Source organism: Pinus tabuliformis, chromosome 8 (assembly GCF_031772625.1).
Source record: "Pinus tabuliformis cultivar Carrire ecotype Pingquan chromosome 8, CPIR1, whole genome shotgun sequence".
NCBI lineage: Eukaryota > Viridiplantae > Streptophyta > Pinopsida > Pinales > Pinaceae > Pinus > Pinus tabuliformis.
In genome coordinates this window covers 984,942,147-984,955,846 of record NC_142294.1, presented here as the reverse complement: position 1 = coordinate 984,955,846, position 13,700 = coordinate 984,942,147, and the positions used below count along the sequence as shown (strand labels likewise).

Below are 13,700 nucleotides of genomic sequence, written 5' to 3'. Positions count from 1 at the left end.
CTGATAAGTCTGCTGGATTTTGAATGAAATCTAAAATTCTACTTTCTCCATATGAAATCCAATGAGGACGAAACCACTCTCAAACATCTTGAGTCATTTCATGGTAATGTTAAAAATTTAAGTAAAAGGATGAAAATGAAAATTAAAGAAAATGTCACTTTTACTTTAAGAATTTAACATTACCATGAATAGCATATCAATACTAGGGCCTAGACTTGATCATTAAGTTGCCCCACTCAAAAACTATTTGTTTCTTTCAAAAAAAATTGCATTTCGAACATTACTACAAAAAAAAAATGCAAAAAAGGCAAAGCGCTCCCGAAAAGGCAGGGAGCGAAATTTTTTTTAGGGAGCGCGCTCCCGACCCGCTCCCGAGTCGCTCCCGCCCGGAGCGCGGATCGGGAGCGGGAGCGAGGGGGGGGGGGCGCTCCCCCGCAACACTGGTTTCCCCAAAAGATAGGAGATTGTTCTTGATCTCGGTGATTCTTAAGAAGTATGCTTGCATACTCTCATCTTTACCCTTCTTGATTTCCCTCAGCTTATTTCTAAGAAACAAAACTTGATTTGCATCATTAACTTTAAATAAACTCACCAGTCTATCATAGATTTCCTTGGAGGTGTCTAGATCAGAGATGTAGGCCACCAAGCACTTGTCAATAGAGTCCCAGATGATCTTATTCGCTCTAATTTCTCTGTTCTTCAATTTGTTCTTGGCAGCAGGAGGTGCATTTGATGGAGGCTCAACAATATTTCCTCTCACGTGACCCAACACTCCTTGATCCCAGGGTTAGATCGATAGACATCTTCCATCCGTGATAGTTAGCTTTCTCACGGAGCTTATCTTCGGCAAGAAAGAGTGTTGAGGACCTCATCGTTCTTTTAGGATAACTTTGCCAATCTTCTCTTTTGTGATTGCTCTTGCTCTTGCTTGGGCTTTGTCTTCACCTCAGCTCTGATACCATGTTATGTTATGGTATGTTCTATGTGTTAGCGCTTGAAATTTCACCTCAGGCTGAGAAAGGCAAACTCCAAGGCAACATCAAACCACTTAGCCTCGTAGCTAGCCCTACGGGGCAGGAGAGGGCTATCTCCGGTATATCTCGGTAAAGATCTTCAATGGGCGAGATAACCAAAAAGGGAACACTGATTTTAGGCTAGTAAACTGATAAAAGGTTTGATTTGGGATTTTTTAGGGTTTTGGTGGAAAGTTGGGGAAAGGCAATTTTGGGTGCGGGGATTAGACACAGTTTTTGCAGGGGGTTCTTTGGGGCAAGGTAGGAGACTGTATTGATGCCTTTGAATTAAGTGAATGGATAGGAATGACCGGTGAGGGGCTAAAGAGAGCAAGAAACCTTCAAGAGTTCTCTTTAGATAGATGAAAACATAAATATTAAGCAAACTTAAAAGCAGAGCATGACAATCATGAATTCTACTTTAACACTTCATTCGCCTAATTTGCAGAAGGAAAAGTAAGATGATGAATCACATAACAAATTTACAAGTACAAAGAGATACACACCATCACTACATGTAACCACAGGAATCCCAAAAAAGACTGCAAAACCCTGGTCTTTCTTCCTTTGCCAAAATTGCAGAGATACAATGAGTAATACAATAGAGCTTTCTCCCTCAAGAGTCCAACCTCTCCAACATCTGAAAATGACTAAGAAAATACATAATATAGGCAAGCTAACACCTTTCCTTGCCCCTAGGGGTCGAGCTCATCCTTCTATGAGCTGTTTCAACCAATTCTAAACTGAGCACTAAAATCTAGGCAGTCAAAACAACTTGCCTCTATAAGCTAGGAAACCAATTCATTCATTAAATGTATGCTATTTCATGAATGAATCTTCTAGAGTAGGTAAATAAGTGTCATGTCAACATGAAAATACATAAATTACATCAAAGAGGGTGAAAAATCCCATCACAAGTCAAAACTGGTCAAAGCTAGGCGAATTCCTGAGCTGTAGATGAATTCCTATGAAAACTGCCCAACGGGTCGCGCCCTCTTTCTGAACGGGTCGCGCTACTTTGGAGTTGATTTTGAGGTACTTCCAGGTGTCCAAATGAGGCAAAAGTGGGCTTGTTGGAAAGGTCTGGATGTCTACTTTCCAACCCAAGTGGAATTTCTGAATTTGGTGGTCATTTGCCCCTCCAAAATTGCAATCTCCCAAGACTGCTTCCTGTATGTCAAAAAGGTGGCAGAAAGTCATTTTTTGCTTGTTTTTTGACTTTCTGGAGGCCCAAAACTTGGTGAAATTTCTTGGCAATGGCTGAGCAAGTGTATCTTTGCATGACAAATCCAAAAATGCTGAGTTTTCCCAAAAAGGAGTTGCCCAATGAAAGGGTCGCGCGCGGCGCGCGACCTGTTGGTGGAGAAAACCTGTGTTTGGCACAAAAAATTCACAATTGACAAAATTTTCTCCAAATTTCCTGAAATTTGGGCTGGGAGTCCCCAATAAAGTACCATGCTCAGTCAAAGAGGCTTTGGCCAAAATTTGGAGTGGATCGGCCTTTTCCGTCGTTTTAGTGCCTTGGCCAACCTCCTTGGATCTGGCGATTGCAATTTTGACATTTCTCTAAAACCATGACACCTGTGCAAAAAGTGAAGGAGGTTTTTCTTCTTTGGCATGTTATGGAAAAAAACCTCTCCCAGTTTTCCAAAATTCATCTTTGATTGCTCTTAAACGGCTTTTGAGTGAAACTTATCCCGATGTGTGAAACAAAGAATTTTGTCGAAATGAAGCGAAATGAAGGGGATAAGGGGCTTCTAAATTTTGGGGAAATTTTTGGAAGTAGGGAGGGATGTTAGGAAGCAAGGGAAAGTGGAATCTCAGAGATTGAGTGAGGGGAAGGGGTCCAAAAGAGCAAAACACATGCCAAACCTAGAAAATTGCCAGGTTGTAGCTAGAAACTAGGGTTTGTGCAAAAATGAGGAATTTGGCAAATCTAAGGGATGGGAAGTGTTTAATAAGGTACATGAAGGATAGGGGAAGGTGTATGAACATCTGGATACAAGTTTTGCTAATGATTTGGCCGTCCAAAAGAAATTAGCTTTCAAAACCCTAGGAGAGGGAAATGACCTTACCTAAGCGCAACTGAAGCATGAACAAGGTGTAAAATGACTCATTAGACACTGAGATGATAATGACAACCCTATGAATGATGATAGACTCAGCTGAATAGTGACATAGATGGGCATTTGGGCAACTTTGAAAAGAGTGGGAGCAAACCCTAGACCTAATGCCTAGTGACCAAATTTTGCTTGAAAACTCTTTGAAATGACAAAATTTGACTTGGAAACTCTGAGACCACTTTGTAAGAGCATATTTGATCACTGGAGGAAGGCTGGAAAGACTGACACTAACACTGTGCTTATAACAATTTACTTCTTTTTCTTATTATATTCCACAAATTATCAATCACATGTACATAAAGTAAAGTGCAGATAGAACAATTAAATGATCGACAGAAAACAAGCCAAGACAAGAGACACAAGATGTGGCGGCTAGCCAAGGACAAACCCCACAATGTGTGGGGAAACCCTTCGATCAAATCTTCTTTTATCTTCAATAATTCAGCAGAGAGAAATAGTACAATAAATCTTATTCATCTCAGCAGTAGCAAATCCTAGATCAGCAGCATCAGTGTTAGCGACTTCATTATCAAACTAGGGCAGACGATATCTCACAAACCGATTGTTGGGTCGGCTTGATTCCACAACCAAAAGTTGCGGCTTCCAGAGGAGGTTCAGATGAACCTATAGCGCAATTTAGATGATGAGATCTTTTAGTCCACGCAGGTCAATCTTTACTTCTGCAGTTGTAGCTTCAGTTTCAGCGATTTCCGGCTTCAAACTAGGGCAGTCGATATCTTGCAAACCGTTCGTCGGATTGACTTCATTCCACCACCAAAAGTTGCGGATTTCAGAGGAGATCCAGATGGACCTACAACGCAATTCTAAAGAGGAGATATGATGGTCCACGCATGCCAAACTTTGGATCTGCAGTTGCAGCTTCAGGTTCAACAGCTTCTGGCTTGACATGTGTGAGAGAGAGACCCTTTTCTGCGCAGTAGAGAAGAGACTCATTTCTGCACAGTAGAGAGAGATGTGATGAGATGAGTGAGTCCAAATGAGGAAAAGTCCTCTTATATTTATACACAACGTTGGTGTTTGAATGGATGCGACTGTTGGGCTTTTGAGCCTACATGAGTTGTAGGTCGGCTTGATAATAATTCCATAATCAAAATAAATTCATATCTCCATGAACACTTATCGGAATCGGATGATCTTTATATCAATCCGACACCTCTCGACAAGAGGAATCTAATAAAAATTTATCAGCCATGAATAAGATGACCCACATGAAGTTTTGCCCTAGTTGCCAATTTTAACAAATTTAGTTGGTTTTGACTTTGGATTTTCGACCTCCTTGGAGCCTCTCCCCAGCTTCGACTGCCAATTTCGACTTGCAGGATACAAACTACAAGGCCCTTTTCAAACTCCTCCAAAATGCTGGTTTTACATGTGCTATTCAACTCCTAGCTCCCCGGGTGGCTCTTGGCCAAGATAAATGGCTCCCAAAGTCCCATGAATTTGCCGCTGGATGGCCTCTGTGCAATCCCTCTATCCAGGAATTCAATTGACTGCTGTGTTGGTCTAGCTGCCTACAAATTGCAGTGAAAATGCCTTCTCTATGTTGCCTCCTCAACTCCCAGATCTCCCAACAAGCAATGAATCCCCTTGTTGACCTCCAACTCCTCTGGCAGTTCCCTCTCTGCGTTGATGGCTAAAGTGTGTTGTTGTCCCTGATTCTCTGAAACTCCTGTTAGAACAGCGTCCCTAGGACGGGCACGGATGGTCCTCCAAAGTAGAGGTTGAATCTCTCGCGTGAGAGATTCATGGCTAAACAACCAGTAGACTTGCTAAGCAGCTAAGCATACAAGTGAGTGTTTGTTTGCAAATGTAGAAGATGGTCGAAAATGAGGGTTGATCCTCCTTTTATTACCTTGGGCCTCCTTGGCCTCATGTGGACCCCTCCATCCACCCGTTCGATTTCCCTCCAAGCACATCGAATGGCCAAAGTCTGAATTCCCATGTGGGTGGCCCCCACATTCCACTAGCTACTAAATAAAGTTGAAATTGTCCCATAGTTCCTAAGTCTAAGTGTGAGGCCCTCTTCCTAAGTCAAAATTGTGCCAAAAATGTGTAGCTGCACCCTGTGACTAATGTTTTTGAGAAGGGACATGACATATCTCTTTAAATAGATTTTTAATGGAAAAAAATCAACTACTTGTGGTCCCATCATTAATGGGTACCAACTACCTAGTGGGCTTGTCACTCATCCATATGTAGAGGAAACCCTAGGAGAAAACGTTTCTCCTAGGACGCGACTTGCAACCAACAACCCTTACCATGATCCATAGGTAGCCAACGTTAGATGCCTTACCATTTTTCAGTTAGTAAACTCATTGATCTAGCCTACTTATATGATGGAGGTGAGTCATCTATTGTGAGGTACATCAATCATTTTTGCATTCAAGTGCTTTCATTAATGTTTAAAACATTCTAGTATGGGTCACAATTTGAAATTGGATTATAAATAGCCATTGGTTGTGTTCTTGTTCCCTTACCTCGCCTTGGCTGTTATCATTTGTGCCTAGACCAGTGTGACCTTAGGGTCTTTCTTTCATTGTCTAGGAGGGGCACAAATAGGCTTTGATGATGGCAACACTCCATGTTATTCATACTTAACACTTGTCATCATTCCCCTAATTTTGTTATCCCATCTTTTGATTAGTTTTTATCAGTCACTTATATTTTTTCATTGTTGACATCCTATGAGAAGGGGTGGTTGGAAATACCCAAGGTTGATGCAAATGTAAGGAAAGAAAAATCATGGGCCAGATATTAAAATGCAAAAGAATGACAAAGGATGTAAAGCAATAAAATAGCCAATTTTTGGTTGAGCACTACCTTGTCTTATATAGCCACTTGTTCCCGAGAGTATCCATTCATATCACACCTATCAAAGTTAAAGGAACTCTCAATGAACATCCCAAATGTGATGAAGTGATAAATTGCTTGGGGCCTTCCAATGGTGACTTGGGATGTTTGTATCATGCTTGTGGATGAGGGGGGCCTTGGATTGATAGATGTGGTTACACATCAGAGCATTCTTGCAACTAAATAGGTGGTTCAATGTTTGGTGGGGTCTTCTCCATGGTATGGTTCGTTGAGGCATGTATTGCACACAACCAAGTGTTTTGACAGGATTTGGGGGTCTTTTGGATTATATGATATTATTATGGGCCCCAACATTTTCATATAGCAAACACTTTTGTTTTCAGGAGTGTATTGTTTGCAAGGAGGAAGGTGGTAGGTTTGGTCTGGTGGCATATGGTTCGCAGTTGTGCAGGGTGGGATTTGGCCAAGAGGGTGATTTGGAGTTGGAATATTTAAGACACTTGCACGGTTGATCTCCCATGTTTTTATGCATGATGATTGAGTAGAAAGGGGATATATTTATGGAGGAATTTGTAGTATGTAGATGCATGTACTTAGAGAGGTTGATCTTGTTGGGTGTGTGTTATATTCTTTCCACAACTAGCCTCATGCGCGAATCGGGGGCAGAAGTCCCCCCTTCGCCCCTGCATGGGGTTCGGGGCAGCGCCCCGGGAATTTTTTTTTTGAACCCTATATTAGGTGGGCGGACATACCTATGGTTTTGTTCATGGGTTTCGCACATGGTTTTGGGTATGATGTTTTTCTGCCTATGGTAGTTTGTACATCCGATCAAGGGAACTATAGTTATGTTCTAATTCAGGGTTAATGGATTGGGGTTTATGAATGCTTCGACATGTATATATATGTATTGTAATATTGAAAGGAATATAATGCAAAATCAATTTGGTAGTCCCAGTTTTGGGATCCAGGGGAAAATCGTTGTGTATTATTTTGTGTTTCTCACCATTGTATATTTTTTAATTTTTAAGAATTCGGTTGTAGGTAATTTCTGTACAGGGATAAAACTTACATTTGGTATTAGAGTTGTTTTGGCTCCATGGGGATGCCTTTGTTGCTGAGGGTTTTTTCTCGGGCCTGTGGTAGACCCTGTTTAGTGGGAGATCTACAGGATTGATTCTTGCAAGAAAAGATGGCGAGCAGTGGAAAGATAGAGATCGAGAAATTTAATGGTCAAAGTTTTGAGTTGTGGAAACTCAAGATGAAGGATCTGTTGGTGGATAAATATCAGTGGATCGCAGTAGATCCGGGTACTAAACCAACGGCAATGTCAGTTGAACACTGGGCGAAGTTGGATCAGAAAGCAATGAGCACAATACGATTGTGTATCTTAGATTCAGTATTGTTGAATGTATCAGGGGAAGCTACGGCATAGGCTTTGTACCAATCTAAGTCTCTGGTGAATAAATTGTTCCTACGGAAAAAGATGTATAACCTGAGGATGAAGGATGGAGACTCTGTGACAGAGCATCTGAACGTCGTTAATACTTTGGTAAGCCAGTTTTTATTTGTTGATATTAAAATTTCAGACGAAGATAAGTGCATCAGTTTCCTGTGTTCTCTACCAGATTCGTGGGATAGTTTGGATGTTGCAATAGGTAGGAATACAAATACCTTGAAGTTTGATGAAATAGTCTCATCCTTGCTGTCAGATGAGATGAGACGGAAAAATATGGAGAGTGAGAATGGAGATGCCTTGTATGTAAGAGGACAGTCCCAGAACAGAAACAAAAATAAGTCCTCGACTGGGAGATCTAAATATCCAAGAAAACCTGTAAAGGTGTGCTGAAAATCCGAAAAGAAAGGGCACTTCAAAAAGGACTATATATCTAAAGCTCCTGAGAAAGGAAAGGGATCTGATGATGCTCCTTCTGCAATGGCGAAAACCACCTCAGATGAAGGTGGGGATATGTACTGGGCTTCTTCTTCAGGTACACATGTAGATCATGATGCATGGCTGATTGACTCATGTGTATCTTTTCACTTCACTCCTCACAAGGAGTGGTTCTGCAAGTTTGAGAAATTATGATGGTGGTAGTGTCTTCTTAGGGGATGACAGGAAGGCTAGAATCGTTAGACTCAGAAAAGTCAAGTTGAAGTTGCAAGGTGGAAGGATTAGAACACTTCCGAGTGTTCTGCATATTCCATCATTGGTCAAAAATATGATTTATGTAAGCAAGATGGATGATGCAGGTGTAAAAACAATGTTTGAGAAAGATACATGTTAGATGGTTTGAGGAGCATTGGTATTGATGCGGGGAATTCGAGTTGGAACTCTGTACAAGATTATGAGTAGTATTGTTATTGATGGGTGCAACAGTTTTGTGGTTCCTGAAAGTGGAGTAAAAAATCTATTGGTCTCTGGAGAAAAGATCATGCTATGGCATCAAAGGCTTGGACATAATGGAGAGAAGGGCCTTCGAATACTTCATGGTAATGGTATGGTAGAAGGTATGTCTAATTTCTCTCTAGATTTCGATTTCTGTGAACATTGTGTATATGGGAAGCAAAATCGGGTGAGTTTCCCCTTTGGTGCTAAGAAGGCGAAAGGGATATTAGAGTTTGTGCACAGTGATGTGTTTGGACATGTGTCGGTTCCATCACTGGGTAAGTCTATGTATTATGAATCATTTATATATGACTTTTCAAGGAATATATGGATATATTTTCTCAGGAAAAAATCTGAAGTCTTTGACAGGTTTAAAGAATTTAAGGCTCTGGTGGAAAACCAGAGAAGAAGATAAAGGTGTTGAGGACAGATAATGGTGGAGAGTTCTACAAGAAGGAATTTGAAGAGTTATGTAAGAAGTGTGGTATAGCAAGGCAAAAGAATACTCCAGAGTCCATACACACCTCAACAAAACAAAGTTGCAGAAAGAATGAACAGGACATTGATGGAAAAGGAAAGAAGCATGCTCAGTGGTGTTAGGTTAGGACAGGAATTTTGGGAAGAGGCGGTGGAAACTACATGTTACCTAGTTAATAGATCACCTTTATCAGCGTTGGATGGTAAGACTCCACAAGAGGTATGGATTGGTAAGAAACTCTCTCTTTCGCTTCCGAGAGTATTTCGTTGTGATGCATATCTACATGTTCCAAAGGAGAAATGAACCAAGTTGGATAGTGAATTTGAAAGGTATCTCTCTATTGGGTATAAGGATGGTTTAAAAGGTTATAAGCTTTGAAACCCAGAAACAAGGAAGGTTGTGTATAGCGAAGATGTGGTGTTTATAGAGGTGAAAGATGTTATTAAACATGAAGTCCTACTAAAGGAACCTGAGAAGATAGAGTTTAAGCTAAAGGAGGAAGAATTAGACTCTACAACAGAAGAGGAATCAGAAGAGCCACAAACTCCAACTATGAGAAGATCAGTTCGAGAAAGAAGGCAACCAGAAAGGTATAGTCCATTTTTGTTCAAATTTTTGCTTTATCTATTACTAATGATAATCCTAGAACTGTCAGGGAGGTAGATTCAAAGGATGGAAAACTCTGGAAAGAGGCCATGGTTGATGAAATGGCATCTTTGAACAAAAATTAGGCTTGGGATCTGGTGGAGTTGCCAGCTGGAAGGAAACCCATTGGAAGCAAATGGGTGTTTAAGAAGAAGATGAATGCAAAAGGCGAGGTGGAGAGACATAAAGCTCGATTGGAAGCAAAAGGTTATTCCCAGATGTCGGGAATTGATTTTGGTGATATTTTTTCTCCTATTGCGAAGGTAGTTTCTATTAGATTATTTTTATCTATTGTTGTTGCTTTTGATTTTGAGATAGAACAGATGGATGTGAAGACAACATTTTGTCACGGGGATCTGGAAGAAGAGATCTACATGAAGCAACCTGAAGGCTTTGCAGTGAAGAGAAAGAAAGAAATGATATTTAGGTTAAAAAAAGACTTTGTATGGGTTAAAACAGTCACCAATGATGTGGTATCAGAAATTTGATACATTTATACGAGGACTTGACTTCACCAGAAGCAAAGCGGATCACTGTGTGTATTTTAAATTAATTGGTGACCGTGTTATTTATTTGGTCATGTATGTGGATGATATGTTGTTAATTGGAAATCACAAAGAAATTATCTAGGATTTGAAGACCCAATTATCCTCCAAATTCGACATGAAGGATCTTGGTGCTGCAATCTAAGAGGAAGTTCTAGTTAAACCAGAGGAAGTATGTTGAGATGATACTGCAGAGGTTTAATATGCAAGATTGTAAACTAGTGAAGGTTCTTATTCCTGTAGGTGTAAAGTTATTTGTTAAACAGTTTCCCAAGACGAAAGAAGAGGAAGAGGACATGTCCCATGTTCCATATGCAAGTGCAGTCGGTAGCCTGATGTATGCAATGGTCTATACTAGACCAGGCATTGCACATGCAATGGGAGTATTGAATAGGTTTATGTCAAACCAGGGAAGGAGCATTGGACAACAATGAAACGGGTTTTCAGGTATTTGCATGGCACTAGTGATTATAGTTTGTGCTACCAAGGAAGACTAGGATTGGATAGAGTTTTGGACATCCGTGGCTTTATTGATGCACACTGGGCCGGAGATTTGGATTAGAGAAGATCTACAAGTGGGTATGTGTTTAACCTATTTGGATGTGCAGTTAGTTGGATAAGAAAGAGACAGTTTGTAGTGGCACTTTTGACTACAGAGGCAGAATACATGGCAGCCACTCATGCAAGCAAGGAAGCAGTTTGGTTGCAGAGATTGTGTTCAAGTATGGGGTTAGTATAGTGAGCTATAAGGATAGACTATGACAACCAAAGTGCAATTTTCTTGACAAAGAATCCTGTGTATCATTCAAAGACAAACCACATTGATGTTCAGTATCACTTTGCGAGGGATATAGTTGAGGACAAAAAGGTGTTGCTGGTAAAGGTGGACACTCTGAAGAATGCTGCAGATGCATTGACAAAGTCTGTGAGCACTCAAAAGTTTTCTTAGTGTAGAGAGAGAAAGTTGAAACAATGGGCGTTGCAGGGTTGAACCAATGACTAAGCTCTCCTGTGATCCCCTGTGTGGAAAGAAAACAAGTGGGAGAATATTGGGTGTGTGTTATATTTTTTCCATGACTAGCCTAACGCGCTAAGCAGGGGGTTAAAGGGGGGGTTCAAGGCAGTGCCCCAGGAATTTTATTTTTGGACCCTATATTAGGTGGGCGGACCTACCTATGGTTTTGTGCATGGGTTTCGCACATGGTTTTGGGCATGACGTTTTTCTACCCATTGTATTTTGTAGATCCGGTCAAAGAAACTACGGTTATGTTCTAATCCAGGGTTTATGAATGCTTCGACATGTATATATATATATTATAACATTGACAGGAATATAATGCAAATCAATCTAGTAGTCCCAGTTTTGGGATCCAAGGGAAAATCTCTGTGCATTTGTTTTGTGTTTCTTGCCATTGTATATTTTCTGTTTTTTAAGAATTCGTTTGCAGATAATTTTTGTAGAGGGTTAAAACCTACAGATCTTTAGTTGTGAGTATGCCCCATCCTCCATTGATCGACCCACCATCATGGAGATAGTTGGTGTCATCCCATAGGAAAATAAGCTAAAGATGAATATTGATATGCTCAAACCCATTTGGCATAATTGGGAGTGGGGTTTTGGGTGCACATTGTGTCACTATAACTTGTGTAAGTTGTACCCCATTTTGGTCCTTGGATGTGTCATCAGCTTGTCTTTGTACTTAATGCATGATGGGCGTCTTTTGATGTTGAGGGCCGGTGGATTCAGAGGTTACATTGTGTGGGTAGTATGAGTGTCCTATAAACTTCATGTGTTTGCATGGCTGGTAATTTATTAGGGCCCTCCATCCAAGACTCAGCTGTCTAAAAGGAGCCTCTCAAATGGTCTCTGCCTTGCCACCATTCAGAAACGGTCAAGCATCTGTTATGGGATTGTCTGTTTGTTAGGACTTGTTGGTGTCATTTATAGTCAAAGCATGCAATGGTTCTTCAGGGGATATTGCATTAGTACACAGCCCTGTTTGGTGATTCGAGGTCTGTAGATCGCTATTCTCCCAAGTGCATTTGGCACTGTTTGAGAATTTCTCCTGTTTGTCCTTCGGAAGCTTTGGTGCAAATATTGTTTTCAGAATTAGGTTAGCTGTGTCTGCCAATTGTAATATGTGAAGAGAGGAGGTACCTATGCAGCCTTTGGAAAAAAGGGTTTTTCTTATCAAGGATGCCAAATTGTTAGAGCCTAGTGCCTATTTGAATTTTATTTCTGTTCTTGTAGCATTAAGGAAAATGATGTAAATATCATTGTATATACCCCTGTATTTTGTTTTTCTTTGATGATGTAAATATATTAATGTGATTGTATGAGGTATTTTCACAAAGATAAAATGCAAACGTAAAGCTTAGGCTTTATATGTGCTAGTTTATACAATTATGAAGAGGAGGAAATATACTACCACCGCTACCACACTTTAGGCATTTGAATTCTACATTGCAAATAAACGATTCATCATTCAACATGCTATACATCATGCAGCAGCTTATCGGATTTTTATGTTCTATCTGCATTTTTTCTTCTTCCAGTATTGTGCCTTCTAGTTGACAAAGACTCTGAGAGTGCAAAAAATAGTATTATTCTCAGGAACTCAATGGGCAGTTAGTCTAAGAATTTGGGTTATGCCATCACTCTAGGTGTTAAGGGATCATATTTAACACCTCACAGAGTTCGACAAACTGTATATTTTGGTAATAGTTTATACTGTCCATTTTAATTCCATGCTTTTGTCCCTGCAGATGGCACTGTGCATAATCTGGATGTGTTCATTTCAATGACTGAAGAAAATGTTAGCTCAAAATTGGAAGGAGCAATGACTGATTTTTCACAGCTACAATATGGGATTGTTGTAGATGAAAGAAAGTTAGAAGAATTCTTTATCAAAGCTGTTTAAAAATCAACATATGGTGTTCACTATTTCCATTCTAGGAGTTTATATCAACATAGTTTTTATTTTTCAAGTTTGGAGCCACATGAGAAACAAAAGTGCTTGCTGTTCAGGAGACTGAAAAATAGGGTCTGTGGTTTCCTTTGCCATATGGCCAGGGTCTTTCCTCATACCGTTGTCTTTGATCTCTCCGGACCTTGTATTCTCAAATTATAAAATGGAAATAAATATTTCTTGCATTTCTGTTTTGGACCAGACTCTTTGCTGAGATGATTTCAAACATTCTATTTTTCAAATTTTAGCTAGTCGCTGGCTTGGCATTGCACTTTTTCTATGAAGGTGAAAGCCCAGTTAACTAGAAAAATCTAGAATCGTAGGTGAAAATTCCGCATAGGATTCTTAGTTCTTTCCAAGGAAAATTAGGTGGAACAAAGCTACTTTTCGTCATAACTTGTTATCACTGGTTACCAACTTTCATTCCTGAGAGAGGATTGGGTGTTAAAATTGCTGTTCATAGGCCCTACAATATGAAAAGTTGGAATTGTAATTCCACATTTTTTTCTCGTGTAATCTTCCACCACTAAATTTACATTTTCTTACAGATCTGCTTCTCTAGAGTTGTATGCTTATAAATTGATATCTTGTTCTAAATGGAATCCTGCATTTTATTTTGGCATATGCAAACTTGCTCAGTGCAAGGTCATCACCAAATTAGCATACCTCCTAGATTTACTTGAAGTTACAAAATGGGAATTTGTTTATT

General features: G+C 40.0%; 1 protein-coding gene across 1 annotated transcript in view; it reads left to right on the top strand.

Annotated features, from left to right (window-relative positions):
• The window catches only part of LOC149238718 (amino-terminal glutamine amidohydrolase), a 328,784-nt gene extending 315,608 nt beyond the window's left edge, over positions 1–13,176 (top strand). The window contains exon 6 of the mRNA XM_089367029.1: positions 12,789–13,176. Coding sequence (XP_089223155.1) covers positions 12,789–12,943 — 155 coding nt within the window. The 3' untranslated portion in view covers positions 12,944–13,176. The remainder of the gene's footprint in view (positions 1–12,788) is intronic.
• The last annotated feature ends 524 nt before the right edge of the window (positions 13,177–13,700 follow it).